Source organism: Barbus barbus (genome assembly GCF_936440315.1).
Source record: "Barbus barbus genome assembly, chromosome: 6".
NCBI lineage: Eukaryota > Metazoa > Chordata > Actinopteri > Cypriniformes > Cyprinidae > Barbus > Barbus barbus.
The window spans coordinates 139,123-157,801 of record NC_136734.1 but is presented as its reverse complement, the minus strand read 5'-3'; the positions used below and the strand labels follow the sequence as shown (position 1 = coordinate 157,801).

At 38.4% G+C, this 18,679-nt stretch overlaps 1 protein-coding gene across 1 annotated transcript in view; it reads right to left on the bottom strand.

Annotated features, from left to right (window-relative positions):
- Positions 1 to 7,906: 7,906 nt before the first annotated feature.
- The window catches only part of LOC306871057 (angiopoietin-1 receptor-like), a 75,401-nt gene continuing 64,628 nt past the window's right edge, over positions 7,907 to 18,679 (bottom strand). Inside the window, exons 17-22 of the mRNA XM_079418737.1 lie at positions 9,080 to 9,193; positions 8,935 to 9,005; positions 8,660 to 8,700; positions 8,470 to 8,566; positions 8,299 to 8,398; positions 7,907 to 8,197 (exon numbers count right to left, since the gene is read on the bottom strand). Of these exons, the coding sequence (XP_079274863.1) occupies positions 8,123 to 8,197; positions 8,299 to 8,398; positions 8,470 to 8,566; positions 8,660 to 8,700; positions 8,935 to 9,005; positions 9,080 to 9,193 (498 nt within the window). The 3' untranslated portion in view covers positions 7,907 to 8,122. The remainder of the gene's footprint in view (positions 8,198 to 8,298; positions 8,399 to 8,469; positions 8,567 to 8,659; positions 8,701 to 8,934; positions 9,006 to 9,079; positions 9,194 to 18,679) is intronic.

The following is an 18,679-nucleotide window of genomic DNA, read 5'->3' as shown; positions in this document are numbered from 1 at the left end:
ATTGATTGTCAAAGGAGCTTTACAGTGTGCAAGAGGACAATAACTAAAATTAAATAAATTAAGGGTAGTTTTTCCAGCTGAAGTCAGTTCATTGATGATTCAGTGATGTCTTCATCCAGTTCAGCTCTCGTCCAAAAGTGTCTCTGCAATCAGGATATATCCCAAAAACCTTCAAACTGGCTGTTATTAAGCCTCTCATTGATGTTTCATTAACAAATTTCGGGAGGAGCACGCACAGATAATTAACACGGCCAATTCACCATCAGCAATCACTCAGTCTATCCTATCAGCCGAGAGAGAACTTCTATAAATAGACCAAGCCATCTTACCTTCATTCTCTCTACAGTTTTTAGCATCCCAACTCCTCACCATCAGCCCGCTCCTACCCCAGCGTGGGGAGGAGCTCGGGGGGAGCGCTCTGGGTCCGGGCTAAATGCCGAGCTCGGAGCCCTCTCCCCGGACAGCACGCCAAATACGCATAAACCTTGACTCTGTTCATTATACGCAAGGGCGAACTCGTGAATAAAAAAAACAACAACTTAATCCTAGAGAATTACTTAATTACACACTGATCTCAAATCTCCCTTTTCTGTAAAAAAATACTAAAATAGGTCGCATTTTCACAATTATATTCCTTCTTAGAGAAAAATGGTATTTGTGAGGAATTCCAGTCAGGATTTAGACCGTATCATAGTACTGAGACTGCTCTCATTAGAGTTACAAATGACCTGCTTCTATCATCTGATCGTGGTTGTATCTCTTTATTAGTTCTACTGAATCTTAGCGTTGCGTTCGACACTACCGACCACAACATTCTTTTAAATGGACTAGAACACTTTGTTGGCATTAGTGGAAGTGCCTTAGCATGGTTCAAGTCGTACTTATCTGAAGGCCATCAGTTCGTAGCAGTGAATGAAGAGGTATCATATCGATCACAAGTGCAGTATGGAGTACCTCAAGGCTCAGTACTAGGGTCGTTACGTTTCACGCTTTGCATGTTACCCTTGGAAGATATTATCAGGAGACATGGTGTTAGCTTTCACTGTTATGCTGATGATACTCAGCTCTATATTTCTACGTGGCCTGATGTAGCATACCAATTTGCAAAACTTAACAGAATGCATAGTTGACATAAAAAACTGGATGACTAGTAACTTCTTTCTGCTAAATTCTGAAAAAAAAACAGGTGTTAATTATCGGATGAAACCCCCCCACATGTAATAACCTAGAACACTATCTAACACTTGACGGCTGCTCTGTCAATTCTTCATCAGTTAGGAACCTAGGTGTGCTGTTTGATCGCAATCTTTCCTTCGAAAGCTATGTTTCTAGCATCTGTAAAACCGCATTTTTCCATCTCAAAAATATATCTAAATTACAACCTCTCAATGTCAAATGCTGAAATGTTTATTCATGCATCATGATTTCAAGGTTAGATTATTGTAATGCTTTATGTGGGTGGTTGCAACTGTATTTTCACCATGTTGTGATAAAGGTGGAAAGTTAACGATATACGATGAAGACGCACCTAACCTTGTGCTATTTTGGCTGTAATCTTGCCTTTATTTTCTTTCTTTTTATTTATGATAATAAAGGCAAGTGCAGTAAACCCACAAGATATGGACCACATTATTATATCATAACAGCCCTAAAACTAATCCTGAAAAGCAGGCTCATGTAATGCAAACACTAGATAACAGTGTTGGTCAGTTATTGACTTGTTTTACTTGTTGCAAACACACACACACACACACAAAACACATTTGTAATTCAAGGAAGGCGTTCGTTAGGAAACAGTGTGAGTGTGTAGTAGATGTTATAATCATCAGAGAGCTGTAATGAATGTGAATCTGTTTGACCGCTAGATGGCGCCACTGCTCACTCATTCTTAAAATCACACGCATTTGATCGAGTTAGAGAGAGTGGCTGTGTTCGAAATGCCATACTATCATACTACTCTTACTATTTCTGCAGTATCCAGTATGTATGCTGCTCATAGTATGCACATTTGCTGTATGCATGAAATGCCCGGATGACCTACTATATTTGCCAGAATCTGCTAAATATAACTCAAGTATACTGAAATCAGTACAGAAGCTGTGTTCTGAATGGCATACTATCATACAACTCCTACTATACTGCAGTATGCTGTGTGAATACTGTGAATAGTATGTGAATTTTCTGTATGCATGGAATGCCCGGATTACCTGCTACATTTGCTGAAATTTGATGTATGCATCTGAAGACAGCGCGTGAGTGAACTGGAGGCGGGGAATAGTAATTATAAATGTTACACTTGTATATGCACGTTTATACATATACATGTAATCTACAAACTATCGCTGTGCATTTAAAAACAATATTATTTGTAGGACATAAATTGTACTTTAATCTCTACGGCACTTTTCCGATCAAGTCAAATGACGTCACCTTTATCTCTATAGCGCTTTATACATTGTTTCAAAGATATTACATAATAATATTAATACTGCAGTAATATAATATATAAATAAATTATATATATATATATATATATAACTATAATTAATATTTCAATTAAGCAAACAGAATTAAATTCCGATGCAAACAGCTCTAAAAAGAAATGGAGTGTATTTACTCTAAAGACAAATAGACCAATTTGTTGTCAGAGGCTATTTCCATTAACTCCGGCCACCAATGCCTGCCTGTGATAAACAGCTCTGCAGAAGACACGTGTATTTCTGTAGAATCAGCGGCGGAGAGAGAAACAGATACCAGCTGCTGTTGATACGAGTTCGATTTCGGCTTTTCTCAAACTCGTGCAACTCCTTTTCCCATCACATACCAGATCAGAAAGCCATTTATTTTCAATAAAAAAAAATAAGTAAATATTTGAAAAGTGGAGATTAAACACCTCATTAATAATACAGTGTGCTTAGCTGTTAGTAGGGTTTTGTCCCAATAAAGTGGCGTTCATCAAATAAAATTTATGATAATTTACACTAAAATGTTGTCTAATGTCATTGCATACTGTTTTATAATGTACTACAGTATAAATATCTGCCACCTAACTACTATTTACACACCTGTTCCTAAAGAAAATGCTGCTATTTTAATGTAAACATAATTTATCATTATTTGCACTTAGTGTGATTAGATTATATCACTTTTTCCACTTAGTGTAACTGCCAAAAATATTGTTCAGTTAAAGACAGCTCATTCAGTTCAGTCCATAGCCTATGTAAAGTTATTCAATTATGAAATGAGTTCAATTGGCCAATATTGTTTACTAGTATGAAGCCTTAATAACAAGCCTTTGTAAAAAGAATAGTTAGCACATTTGTTTGTAAGGTAACAACCTCGACAGCTGTCCTGAATTAATGTTTGTGTTTGTCACGTGACAATTAAGCATACTACTCTGAAACATTTGTTGCTTACTGTATACTGTTTCACACACTATTCTTTAAAAAATAGTAGGCAGTATACACTGTGTACTGGGCAGTAAGCAGTAAGCAAGTATGCCATTTCGAACACAGCCCGTCTCTCTCTCGCTCTGCGCATGCGTGAGCGGTGTGAGTGTTGCGAGGACTGAGTGTGGTGCAGCGTGTGAGTTTTTCATTTTTCTCTTTATTCTTTTCTTTCTGTTTTCTTGTTAGTGGTTGTTTAGTTTTTTCTTTTCGTCCTGTTTTCTTTTGTGGAGGCGGCGGCTGCCGGCGTAGCTGGTCAGTATGGCTGCGGGAGAGCAGTTTAGTTTTCAGAAGCTAACGCGCCGGCATGCTATAAAATTGTCTCCTGAAGGAGTTTCTGTAGAAGATTGTAGTTTAGCGGTAGGTGAGATTGTTGGCTATGAAAGCATTAAGTCCGCGTCCAGGATGAATGGTGCAGTTGTAATTTTTTGGATGAGGTGGATAAAGTAAACCGTTTGCTTGAGAGCGGGATTACTATTAATGACACACAGGGGCGTAGATTACGCGGGGGACATGTCCCCCCCACTTTTTATAAAAAGTAAATTCGTCCCCCGCACTTTTTCATCGGACAGTTGTGTTCTCGACATGTTGAGGTTTTAATAGAGCAATGTATATAAATGCAGAATGATCTAAAATTCAAAGAGACAAGATATGCATGAAGTTTACGTTTCCATGGCAATCAGTCACTCAGTTTGTGACGTCACGACATGCCCAGTCTCGCGCCTGCGGTCCCGCGCTGTATCCATCATTCATTAGAGGTCGAGATGAGTTGAACTCTTCACTCCTTTTTTACGAAGAAGTCAAGCAGTGTAAGTTGGCATGTGGGATCCGAATAGTGTTGCACAATGTTGAGTGACTGTGCCTATTGCTCTTGTTGAATAATTAACAAGTTTTGATGTTCATTATATGGAGAGAAAAAAAAGCTGCCTAGACAAACATGCACTTATTTATTTTCAGTGTATTTTTCCGTAACTCTTTTGTAACGTATTTTATTTGAACACGTATGTATGTTATCAGAACCCTTCAAATAAGAATAAAGATAATGTCGAATTGAGCTTTTACAGCGTTTGCAGCATTGTGACACTGCCAATTCTACATGATGTATTTCAATCAAACATGCAAGCACTGATCTGATACAGGACCGATCTTCATTTAGGGGTTCTCTGTCAGTATTGCACTAATTTTACGTTTTTATCTGTTGTCAAGAATGAACAAGAAACAGTCAGCCTAGGTTTGTTAACAGAATTAGGACGACACGCAGTGACAGGTGAGAAGAGTGTCTTTTAACACCTGGCTGTTTTTATATTGTATAAAATCTATTAATACACAAGTGTTTGTAGGATTATATATGGACCAATCATAAAAAAACACATAATTAGTCAAATATAGAAAAATAAAAAATAACATTAGTATGATGAACAACTTCTCAGCTATCATTTTTAACTACAGTAGGTAATTATTAGCTTGCATATTGGTTGTTTATTAGCACTTAAGCACATATTAATTCTGTATTCTTCATGACCATATTCTGCATCCCATAATCCTAAACTTAACAACTACAGCGACTACCTTACAAGCTATTAATAAGCAGTAAATGAAGAGTTTATTGAGACAAAAGTCATAGTTAATAATGAATGTGTTTATCATTCTAGTGTTAAAAAATAATTTAGGATACAAATGATTGGTTATTGTCCAGCAGTAATTAGTTATTTTCTTCTGTATGTCACTATTCCCTGTATGTACATGTTTCAAACACTACTTTATTTGCTATAGATAGAGGCAGAAGTGAATTCAGAGCTGAGAGTGAATGAGGCAGAAAGTTTCAGTGAGGCTTCAGAGGTAAAGATTATTTACAGCATTGTCTATGATAAGATATTTATTTTAACATAGACTAATCAGACTAATGTAAAGTCGTGACGTATTGTCAAGTATGGTGACCCATACTCGAAATTGGTGCTCTGCCTTTAACCCATCCAAGTGCACACACACAGCAGTGAGTAGTGAACAAATCCACACACACACACACACACACACACACACACCGTGAACACACACCCGGAGCAGTGGGCAGCCATGCTGCGGCGCCCGGGGAGCAGTTGGGGGTTCGGTGCCTTGCTCAAGGGCACATCAGTCGTGGTATTGAGGGTGGAGAGAGCGCTGGACGTTCCCTCCCCCCACCTACAATTCCTGCCGGCCGGGGGCTCGAACCCGCAACCTTTCGATTACGAGTCCGACTCTCTAACCATTAGGCCACGACTTCCCCCTACCATTTCGAATGGTATGTATAATAGAACAGAACAGAATAAAGAAGTATGTGAATGTGCAAGTATCCATTACTGTGTGCCATGGACTCTACATACAACACTCGCAAAATACAATCTGAAATATATAAACAATAGTACACTTATGAGGACATCTTTGTATCTAATACTCAAAAAGGTGCACATTAGTACCTTAGAATACCAATATGTACCGTAATGTACAACTATGAAACTTTTTGGGGTAAATAAGGTACAAAGATGTCCTTTTAAGGGTACTGTCCCAGTGACAAGCTGTTGTATTTCTTTCTTTCTTTTTCTTTTTTCTCTCTTTCTTTCCTTCTGTTTTATAATCATATATAATAATATAATCATAAAGCATATTAAGCAAAAAGGTATGATTAAAAATAAAACCTGTCAATTAGACAAGGGTTAACTGAAAAAACAAAAAACAGGTATAACACTAGACATTCTGTCCCCCCCACTTTTGAAATGATGGCTACGCCCCTGTGTCCTTGCATTGAAATCTGGTTAGAGTATCTCTAGTTGACCTGAAGAAGCCACACTTGCAGCCTGTAAGCTCTTTATCACTTGCACTTACCTTGATTACATGAAACCTGTAAGTCTGGAGGTTCTGAACGCTGCAATCTTAATTCTGTGCCGGATTAGACCACAGATCTAGTGTTTCTGCTCTCTTTAATCTCAGATTTGTGAGCTGAGGCTGATATAAGAGACAGCGATCGTGTCTCAGCTTCTCAGTTCTGCGCCGGAGCTCCAGATGAACACATTTGTGCTCCTCATTCTTCATCATGACACGGACTGGCTTAGCTTTTGCTGCTGTTAGATGTCAGATGTCTCTCTCAGGTCTGTGTGCTAGATTCTGAGGGCCGCAGGCTTCATCATGAGTGAGAAAGCGTCCGGGCCGCCGCTGTGTGTGCAGCTCTTCTCCGCCGTGGCGCTGGTGTGTTTCGGCCTCTACTGCATTGTCAAAGGAGTTTCCTTCGGCCTCTTCAACTGGTGGTACATTCTGGGCGCCGCCTGCCTGCTGGCCACCGCCTTCGCTGCCTTCCGTGTCTACGAGGTGTGTGTGATCATGGCACAGAGGGAGACGGCTGAGGCAGAGCCGTGAGGAACGACCCGTCTGTCCTCGTCTGGACATCAGGAGCCAGGCTTCATGTGGAGTGAATTATTCAGTTAGAGCTGCAGGCTGACAGAGTCCATGAAGAGAACATGTTTTCTGCTGTTACAGGTCAAATGAGTGACATGTAAAACAATGTATTTAGTGTCTTTTACAATTAAATGTTCATGATGCAAGTGACAATTCTCTGCCATAGTGAAAAGTGCTAACAATCATTATTATATCACAAAACATCTATGTTGTAAAAAGTTTAAGGGAAAATTAATTTAGCAAAAATATGAATTAGTTGTGTCCAGAAATTATTATGTGACATGAAGAAATTAATTAATTTTTTAATAATCGTTTTAGGGTAGTGAAATTGGCAAATGTCCTTTTTTAGATCCTTTACGAAAACTAATGCAAAAATAACCGTAGTGTTTTTTAATGATTAAATCTTGCAGAGTTATGGATCGTAGATGTCAGTGTGAAGCGATCCTGAGTGACAGGCGCCTGGAGCTGAAGAATAAGGGAAGTTTCATGATTTAATGCAAGATTCATAAGGGACACTATCATTAAAATGCTTTTTCTGTAAAGATGCTTTTTAAACGATCGGTGTTGTGAAAAGCGCTAAACAAATAAATGTGAAACTGATTTCAGCATGGGTTTAGTCAGCATTCATATTCTTAGTGACTTAATGTTACAATGAGATGGAATGTGGATGAAATCAAAGAGGTCAAATTAAAATGTTTATCTAAAATTACCATAGTGTTTCTGTCAAAGTCTTAAGATGACCATTTAAAGAAAACTGTTTCATGGGAAAAAATTCCCTCAAGTGTCGCAGCAAACATTTTTACACGCTTTTGAAAGTTGTCCAACAAATTCCTGTAACCTCAACACATGATCCCACACTGAACTCTTATTTTTCAGTACTGCAGGTGTCAAGTTTGTTTCACGTGTGCTAAGAAACAGTTATAAATTGTTTTATTTGGTCACAAAACCAGAAGCTTTTCCAGAGGTTTTGTGGGCTCAAAGCTGCAGGATTCTATTTTGCACAAAAAAGTATGACATTTAAAAACAAGCTGGCTCGCAGTATCAAACAACAGGATTTTTATTAAAAACAATTAAATCTACAAACGTTGCATATCTGCATTCATCATCTCACACACCAATAAACACTTCACAACAGAACAGAAATATGATCTGGTATTCATTTAATGAAACACAATGTGTGTAAAACTGAATCCTGCTCAGAGGATCTAATTAACCGTTCGTTAAGCGCTCTGAGACTTAACAGTGAAGCATCAGCCAGCTTCCTCTGCAGAACAGTCGATGCCGGCGTATGTGAACTTCTCATAGAGTGTGGTGTTGACGTACGTCTGGAGAGAACCAGAGGAGAGCGTTTACAGGAAAATAAGATGCAGTTTAAACTGTCAGAGCACGTTGAAGACAAATAATGCTCCATCTCTGGATCTCATACCTTCCTCTCTTCCAGCATACGATTGAGCGACATCAAGATCTGAGCGAATGAAGGTCTCTCGTAAGGCTTCTCCTTCCAGCACTGTTTCATCAGCTCATACCTGCAGAGACCGAGAAGCAGACTCATCTCCACTCTTTCCTCTGCTGATGGACACAAGCGTTTGAGACTTACACTTCATCGTCACAGTTGAGCGGCTTCTCCAGCCGATAGCCCTGCGGGAGTTTCTCATACAGCTCTGCGCACGTCAGACCGCAATACGGCGTTCCACCTGCCCAACACAAGCCACCAAACCACATCACGTCAGTAAGAAAACAGATATTCTCAGACCTTCAACTCTGACTGCATTGATCCTGTGACAGACCTAAGCTGACCACCTCCCAGAGCAAGACGCCATACGACCACCTGCAGAGAGAGAGCCGTTACTACACACACAGAGACATACACACACAGACACTCACTCTCACACACACACACACACACAGAGAGACTCACTCACTCACTCACACACACGCACACACAGAGACTCACTCACTCACACACACACACGCACACACAGAGACTCACTCACTCACACACACGCACACACAGAGACTCACTCACTCACACACACACACACACACACACACAGACTCTTACACGTCACTGTTGGTGGTGTAAACGCTGTAGTTGAGAGATTCGATGGCCATCCATCTCACCGGCAGACGCCCCTGCGGAGGAACACGCATGTTAAAATCACACATTCATTAATGCATGACAAGATTAGCGGCCTTCAGATCTTTACCATGGTCTTCTTCACATAAACCTCCTGACCTCGGGACAGGCCAAAATCAGCAATCTTTGCCACAAAGTTTTCTCCCACCAGGATGTTTCTTGCTGCTAGATCTCTGTGGATAAACTGCAAAAGAACAATATTCACAGAGAAGCAGATTGACATTGTTTCTGTGAGTGTTATTCAGAAAAGTTTTTACAGCCTTAATTTAGGGGTTAATTAATTGTGCAGTGATGCAAAACTGGAACCAGCAACCCGCCAGTTATCACCACACCGCCTCTATATACTATGACTGAAAAAAAAGCACATTGACTACAGAGTAAATTATTCCATTCTGTGAGAAGATAACAGACCACCCCACCAGGTCCCCATGCTAACTGCACACCATCAAAAACTACTTCACCACCATTATTTGAAATGGGTGCAACATCATCGAGATTGGACAGTGGATGATTGGAAGAAAGTGGCCTGGCCTGATGAATCAAGTTTCCTGGGGCCTCATTTATAAAGCGTGCATATGCTCAGATTTGATTTTAGAGTGTGCGAACGCTTAAACCCACCCCAGCGCTCATATTAGTCAAAACTAACTTTGACGTGGAAAAGTGCTTAGTGTCACGTCAGGGTCTGAGCAGACATACACACTTTCAAAAACTTCCACCAATAGTCACCACCAGGGGGGCGGACTTAATCAATAAGTGAGGTAAGCGGCCGCTTATTGCCCCAGGGAATCAGGGGGCCCCATCTGATGTTGCAGAAACATATTTGCAGCGTTGAACAATGTAGCCAATCACAGACATATCTGTTAATTTCTTGAACGCAATGACCAGAAGTGTTTAAGTTAGAATCCACTCACCGCTCAAAATGCCGAGTTTGCTGAGTTCTTGCAAGCTCGGGAATCCTCTCATTATAACAAAGTGTATATATGATGTAAATAAGAGATTCATTGTGCCATGTAGAGAGATATCGCAATGAACTGAAGTGAGTGACAGCTTTTAGTGATTATATGAGGGAGTGCTCTTTGCACGCATTCTAGGCTGTATATTAATGTCTGACTGTCTCAGAACAGAGATATTCATATGGGGTGGTGATGGCGCAGTGGATAAGACACATGCCTTTGGTGTGAGAGACCCGGGTTCGAATCCACTGTGAGACACCAATGTGTCCCTGAGCAAGACACTTAACCCCTAGTTGCTCCAGAGGCGTGCGACCTCTGACATATATAGCAATTGTAAGTCGCTTTGGATAAAAGCGTCAGCTAAATGAATAAATGTAAATGTAAAATTCACCTCAGTAAAGAAAGTATTGTATTTCAAGTCATAATTTTATTTGTCTTGATGTTTCAAAATGACTCTCTTGTGTGCTTTTTCTTGGGGCGCCCGGCACGGACTGCCGCGCACTCGTAGAAATGCACAAATGTGATGACTGGAGATTTTTGGTTAATAATAAATTACATTTTCGTTTTGTTTCTCTGCAAACCCTTCCGTATACCTTCAGAATACTTGGACTATGGAATGAGTTGCATGGGATAATTTAATGTTTGTAAAAAGATTGAAAAAGTTTATCATTTATTAAATAAACAAGTGCAAGCATTTTTTTAATCTTTTGTGATCCGAAAAAAAAGGTAGCCTAATATGGCTTTAGAACAGCATCAGGTTGACTAATTACTGGCTGTGAAGGGATAAATAAACCTATGAGTGCGAGCGAGCAAAATAGGGGTTAGGCATAAAAGAGCACATAATTGTGTTGGGGCCCCAAATCACCAAGTACGTCCCTGGTCACCACCACCCCACAATGTACGGGAACTGGAGGACCTGCTGTTGATATTATGGTAGCACATACACCAGAAGATGTGTGAACCACCTCGTCAAATTAATGCCTTGCCGCTGTTTTGTGGGCTAAAGGATATCAGATAGGCAGTCATAATGTAATGGCTTATTGGTTTATAAAATAAGAATAATAAAATAAATAATGAAAAAAGTATTATTAGTAATAATAATAATAATAATAATACAGAGAAAGACATCTATAGAAAGCAAAGAAGGGTCGGTGTTGATAGCCTCGCCTCGCCCTGTTGCACCCAAGTTCAAGTCCCAGCTCGTAGACCTTTCCCAATCCCGTCCCCCTCGACTGTTTTCGTTTACTGTCTGCCGTGCTGCTGAGTGGTTTACGTTTGTAGCTCCATGTAACTTTGTTTTTCTGTTGGAATCTCTATCTTACTATCACTCTATGTTGTTTAACCGCTAAATATAACTGCTAAATATAACTTAATTACCACTTTATTTCTGATATTAGCTGTCAAACTAACTTCATATCATTCGCTTTTAATCTAAATCACTAGCACAGTGCTTTAGCATTCCGTTAGCCTGTTAGCTTGTCATTCGCGTTTCAATTCATGTTTACTACCGTTTGCTTTTTTCCTCTCACTCCGTTTTACACAAGTTCACCAAACAACTGTGGCAAGTTGGAATCATTCTACAATCATGGTGAGTAATGGCTTCTCCTGTTACTGTCACTTGCACCGTTTGCCACATACATAGTGTAGCTTTTTTTGTCAGCAACGAGGGATTCACATAATAAATGCAGGAAAAATGTGATAAATGCAGGAAAATAGTTAGGCTGACAGAAGATTTCAGAATTAGAGACACGCATCCAAACTTTAATTGAGGATAGTAAGAAGGTGAGGGCCTTAGATACGGCTTTGGATGCAACTAGCTCAGGAGTCCTGTACATTGTTTGGTTCTGGTAGAGCCTGTGCAGCAGGGCAGGGTCATGCCCCTTGTGCCCCCCCAACAACGCAGACTGATCAGAGTATAACATCTATGGAGCGGGAGCAGTTCGGGTGCATTTAAAATCTCATGCGCTGCCGCTGATGTCTTACACTAATCAGCAGAGTAGCGCCGCTTGAAGTAGAACACACCTATGCACTGTCTGGTTCACTGCCAATCAGTTCCCGAATATGATGCCATTAGATTAGAGTGCTGTCAATTTCACAATGCTCAACATCATAGGATGCTGTCAATTGCACAGCTCAAACAGGAGAAGCGCGATTTTGCAGGCTGCAGACCGCGTCTCTGTTCATTGTAAGCAGTAAATTATAATTATAGGCCTATATATATATATATATATATATATATATATATATATATATATATATATATATATATATATATATATTATATATGCTCCTTAGAGTTTGTACTTATTTGTGTTGCCGTGAGGCACCTGCACCGCTTAAAATAGAAATCGTTGTGTTACGTTTCTTCCTTTTATTTCAAAGATTAAAGGCAAAATCACCTTCCCAAATAGTCTGCAGTAACATGGTAATCCCTAAAATGTGGGGTTTAATAATGTTAGCATTCTGACACTTGGAATTTTTAAGATGGGCCGCATCCAAAAGGTAAAGGGGGAGGTGTTACTAAAATTTATAGCAATATCTTCAGTATTTCTAAGAGGTCAGGTGTCAAGTATAATTTGTTTGAAGTAATTGTGCTTCATATAACGTTATCCATAGAAACAAGTGTTAATGATAAATCCCCTGTGATGTTTGTACTGGCTACTGTATACAGGCCACCAGGGCACCACAGACTTTGTTAAAGAATTTGCTGATTTTCTATCTGAGTTAGTACTGGCTGCAGATAAAGTCTTAATTGTTCGTGATTTTAATATCCATGTTGATAATGAAAAAGATGCATTGGGATCAGCATTCATAGACATTCGGAACTCTTCTGGGGTTAGACAACACGTGTCAGGGCCTACTTATTGTTGTAACCATACTTTAGATTTAATACTGTCATATGGAATTGATGTTAATAGCATTGAAATTCTGCAGCAGAGTGATAAATTCTCAGATCATAGCTAAAGCTGTAAATTCAACTACTTGTTACAAATATGGTAGATGAACCATCACTTCTACCACAAAAGACTGCTTTGTATGTAATCTTCCTGATTTATCTCCAATAGCTAGGGCTGGGCGATAAATCGATTTAATTGATTAACTCGACTGTGTAGTTTACGTCGACTTGTTTGAATGAAAATCAGTTTTCTCTATAACATCCGCCGACGCTCCCCTCTGTGCTACCGTAGTATATTTCAATACTTTCTCTGACAGTTTTAATCATTGGGTAATTGTATATAAAATTGCGGGCATCAGGGATTATGCCTGGCATTGAAACTGCTTTTGAAAGTTTCACTTTCACTTTTGAGAATCGCGATTGCACGTACTCTGTTTATACTATGGAGCGGCAGTACTTACCACACATTTTACAAGATCAGATTTTTGTCAGTGGTGCTGAGGATCTGCAAACCATTCGTCATCGTGCCGCCAAAAAACAACCAACAGTCACTGATATTTAATGCTGTTGAATGTTTTGTTTACACTTTATCAGAACTACCTCCTATTTACTGAATAGCAAGATGTTAAACTTTATGTTAATGTTTAATGTTTAAAGAAAACTTATCAAAAAGGGTCAAATATTGTATGTTATATTATGTTATTAGGGGTTCGTGCACGTAGTGCAGAAACCCTATTGTATTTGTTAAGATTTTTAGGGGTTCGTGCACGTAGTGCAGAAACCCTATTGTATTTGTTAAGATTTTTATTATTAGGGGTTCGTGCACGTAGTGCAGAAACCCTATTGTATTTGTTAAGATTTTTAGGGGTTCGTGCACGTAGTGCAGAAACCCTATTGTAATTGTTAGGATTTTTATTATTAGGGGTTCGTGCACGTAGTGCAGAAACCCTATTGTATTTGTTAAGATTTTTATTATTATTATTATTATTATTCTGCCTTAAAACGAATCGTGCAGCCCAAACCGTAAGGGCTAGAGAGCTGAAACTTGGTCAGAAGGTAGTAGTCTTGCTCGCTACTCAGATACAAAGAATCGGCCAAATCGGCCAAACGGGGGCGCTACAGCGCAAAAACCTAAAATTTCAGACATTTTTGGCCCACAGTCGTAAACCGTGTGTCGTAGACTCAAAAACTTTACATCGTTGCAATCCTTGGGTTAGCCCGAACAAAAGTGGAGTCCGAAATTTTTGAGCTACGACGTTTCCTTCTTGCCCTAAAATTGACCTATATCCCAGACCTACTTTTGCGAACTAGTCCTAGGTTTTTTGCCCGATTGGAACCAAACCAGTGCAGAAATATTCTGTGGACACTGAGTATCAATAATTATCAAAAGAAAGTTGAAATTTAGATTTTTGGGCGATACAGTACTCCAATTAGCGTCTATGCTAACGTTAGCCAAATGTTGTTGGAAGTATTACTCTGGAACGGAATGAGCTATATTCACCAAACTCGGTACAAGTATGTACAAGCTCAATCTTTGGTCAAATAAAAAAAATTGCGAAGCTTTGCCACTTAGGGGCGCTATAAGACAGAAAAAACATATAAATGGTTATAACTTGGCAACCGTTGGTCCGATCGGCTTCAAAATTGGTATGCAGCATCTTGGTCCAAAGGGGCACAAGTGTGTATGAGGACATTCATGTATCTCAAAAAACATGGCCGCCATTGGCCAAAACAATTTAAGCACCAACTTGACAAGGTTAACGGAGGTCGATCGGAACGAAACTCGGTGGGCATGTTTGACCCATGGCCCTAAAGGTCTGTAAGAATTTTGAAAGAAATCGGCCACAAGTTGGCGCTAACGAGATTTTTGGCCTAGTGATCACGTGGTGTTTTACATATCCACACATAATGCATATCATCTGATAGATCTGCTCATTCTGAACAACTTTGCCTCTTATACCAAAGCTGTCAATCAAATCGTTCATTAATTATTCAGAAATATGTCTAAAACCTACTTTTGCGAACTAGTCTCTGGTTTTTCGCTCAATTTCGATCAAACCACTGCAGTAATAATCTCTGGACTCTCTAGATCAATAATTATCGAAAACATGTTGAATTTTGTCCTTTGGTTAGCCATAATTGGCTAATTTCAAAAAAGAGGCGTGGCCACACATACCCAACAGCCTATAAAACCTAAACGAAAACGTGAAACTTTACGAAAGTTGGTGAAAACATGTGTCACATGACTGTGAACAAGCAAGAAAAGTTTCATCAAGATCGGACCATAGGTGGCGCTATAACAGTCAGAAAAGCCATCAAAAACACAATATTTCAACTGTACATGAAATTAACTGTAAAAAAAACATCTTAGATATTCACAAATACATAAGTTATTCATATCACATGATAGATGACATCATTCTGAACAACTTTGTCTCTAGGAGCATTTCTGTCAATCAAACTGTTATTTAACTATTCGCAATTAGGTTCAAAACCTACTTTGGTGAACTAGTCGTAGGTTTTTCACCCAATCGCAACCAAACTACGGCCGAAATGTTCTCTGTCCAGGGCTTATTAATAATTATCAAAAACATCTTTGAAAAGTCCACTCACTTTTGTAATGGGGCCCAAAAACGTTTAAAAGTCGAGGACCTATTTTACGAAAAATGCTATAACTCGTGAACGAAATGGGATATCTTCACCAAACTTGGTACATATATATAGCAATAGGAACTTTGGTCAAAAAACAAAAAATACCACTGATCTGCCACTTGGTGGCGCTATAAGATCGAAAAAACTGTAACTGGGTAACCGTTGGTCCGATCGACTTGAAACTTGGTATGCAGTGTCTTTGTCTGACGTGGCTGAAATATCTATTAGGACATTCGCGTATCTTAAAAAACATGGCCGCCATTGGCCAAAAAACTTGAACCACCGATTAGGCACCTAGTAGACGAGGTTAACGGAGGTCGATCGGAATGAAACTCGGTGGGCATGTTCAGCTCATGGCCCTGAAGGTCTGTAAGAATTTTGAAAGAAATCGGCCACTAGGGGCCGAATTTTCATTTTTTAAGCACATAAAGGAATTCATATCGCACAGTTTTTCACACATACACTAGATATGCACATCATCTGATAGAGCTCCTCATTCTGAACAACTTTGCCTCTTGGACCAAAGCTTTCAATCAAATTGTTCATTAATTATTCAGAAATATGTCTAAAACCTACTTTTGCGAACTAGTCTCTGGTTTTTTGGTCAATCTCGATGAAACCACTGCAGTAATAATCTCTGGACTGTGTAGATCAATAGTTATCGAAAAAATGTTGAATTTTGTCCTTTGGTTAGCTTTAATTGGATCATTTAAAAATGGACGCGTGGCCACACATACCTGACAGCCTATAAAACGTAAACAAAAACTTGAAACTTTACAAATGTTGGTGAAAACATGTGACACATGACCGTTAACAAGCATGAAAAGTTTCATGGAGATCGGACCATAGGTGGTGCTTTAACAGTGAAAAAGGGCTTCTGAAACAGTATTTCTAAGGGAAATGACCTCAAATTGCAATAAAATATTAATAACATTCACTTATACACTACATCTTCATATCATCTGATAGATCTCCTCATTCTGAACAACTTTACCTCTTGGACTAATGCTGTCAATAAAATCGTTCATTAATTATTTACAAATGTGTTAAAAACCTACTTTTGCTAACTAGTCTCTGTTTTTTTGCTCAATCTCGATCAAACCACAGCAGTGATATTCTCTGGAGTCTCTAGATCAATAATTATCAAAAAAATGTTGATTATTTAAGAGAGATTGGGCAAGAAATAAAACTATTATAGTAAAAAGCTTAAAAACAGTGTTGTATGAGAAATTGGCTTTTATAACCACTAGATGGCAGCGGAAGACCACTAATGGCCTTATTAAGCTGTAAAACAGCACTGTTCAATGGTTACTGAATGATTCAAGATAAAACATTATAAAATCACTGTTATAACCTTTTAAACCTCATTGAGTCAAAGTTTACCATTTTGTTCATACAGACATATCAGTTTTTATAATTTTGCCAGATTATGATTACAGTGAAACCTGAAAATGACATCTAAACTCTTAAAAAGTGAATAGGTGCAATAAGGTTTGTTACCTATCACTTATTTTAATTCTCATTCTGATCAACTTTGCCTCTAGGATCAGTGCTGTCAATCAAACTGTTAAGTATTTAAGATTACTTAAAAAACATGCTTTTGTCAACTAGCCTTCAGTTTTTAACTCAAAATGAATCAAATCATTGCAGTACTGTTCTCTAGACTCCCTGGGTCAATGATTATCAATTTTTTTTTATAATTTAATAGAGATTGGGCAATAAATAAAACTATTATAGGTAAAAAGCTTAAAAACACAGTGTTGTATGAAAAATTGGCTTTTATAACCACTAGATGGCAGCGGAAGACCACTAATGGCCTTATTAAGCTGTAAAACAGTACTGTTCAATGGTTACTGAAGGATTCAAGATAAAACATTATAAAATCACTGTTATAACATTTTAAACCTCATTGAGTCAAAGTTTACCATTTTGTTCATACAGACATATCAGTTTTTATAATTTTGCGAGATTATGATTACAGTGGAACCTGAAAATGACATCTAAACTCTTAAAAAGCCAATAAGTGCAATAGGCTTTGTTACCTATCACTTATTTCAAATATCTGCATCTGCAACAAAATGTGTGTGCATGTATGCCCGTGTATGAGTGTTTCTGTGTGTGTGTGTATACAAGTGTGTTTGTGTGTGTGTGTGTGTGTGTATGTGTGTGTATGCGTGTAAGCAGGCTTTATGATTGTTATTGTGATGGTTTGACCATTTAATTTATATGTGTGTGTGCATGTGTGTTTTTGTGTGTATGTAAATATGCTTATAGAGTATTAATAGGCTAGTTTAATAATTTTGAGATTGATATTATTTTGAAAAACATGCTTTTGTCAACTAGCTTTCAGTTTTTAACTCAAAATCAATCAAATCATTGCAGTGCTGTTCTTTAGACTCTCTAGGTCAATAATTATCAAATTTTTTTGATAATTTAACAGAGACTGGGCAAAAAATAACACTATTACAGTTAAAAAGCTCAAAAACACAGTGTTGTATGAGAAATAGGCATTTATAACCACTAGATGGCAGCATAAGACCATTAATGGGCGTATTAAACTCTTAAACAGTACTGTTCATATGTTGCTTATGGAGATGCTATAAAATCACTGTTATAACATTTTAAACCTCATTGAGTCAAAGTTTACCATTTTGTTCATACAGACATATCAGTTTTTATAATTTTGCCAGATTATGATTACAGTGGAACCTGAAAATGACATCTAAACTCTTAAAAAGTGAATATGTGCAATAATCTTTCTTACCTATCACTTATTTTAAATATCAAACAACTGTGTTTGTGTTTGTGTGTTAGCAGGCTTAATGATTATTACTGTGATAGTCTGACCATTTCATTTATGTGTGTGTGCATGTGTGTTTCTGTGTGTGTGTGAATATGCTTATAGAGCATTAATAGGCCAGTTTAATCGTTTAATTTCACTGTGTGTGCATGAGTGTTGTGTGTCTGTGAGCCTGCTCTCCATTTTGGATGTTTTTAACTGTCAGCCATACATCCAGGTTGGCCAACCTTAAAGGGCGTCAATTTCACGAACCCCGGTTAATCGCTGCTTGCAGCTATATTTAGGGGTTCGTGCACGTAGTGCAGAAACCCTATTGTATTTGTTAAGATTTTTATTATTATTATTATTATTATTCTGCCTTAAAACGAA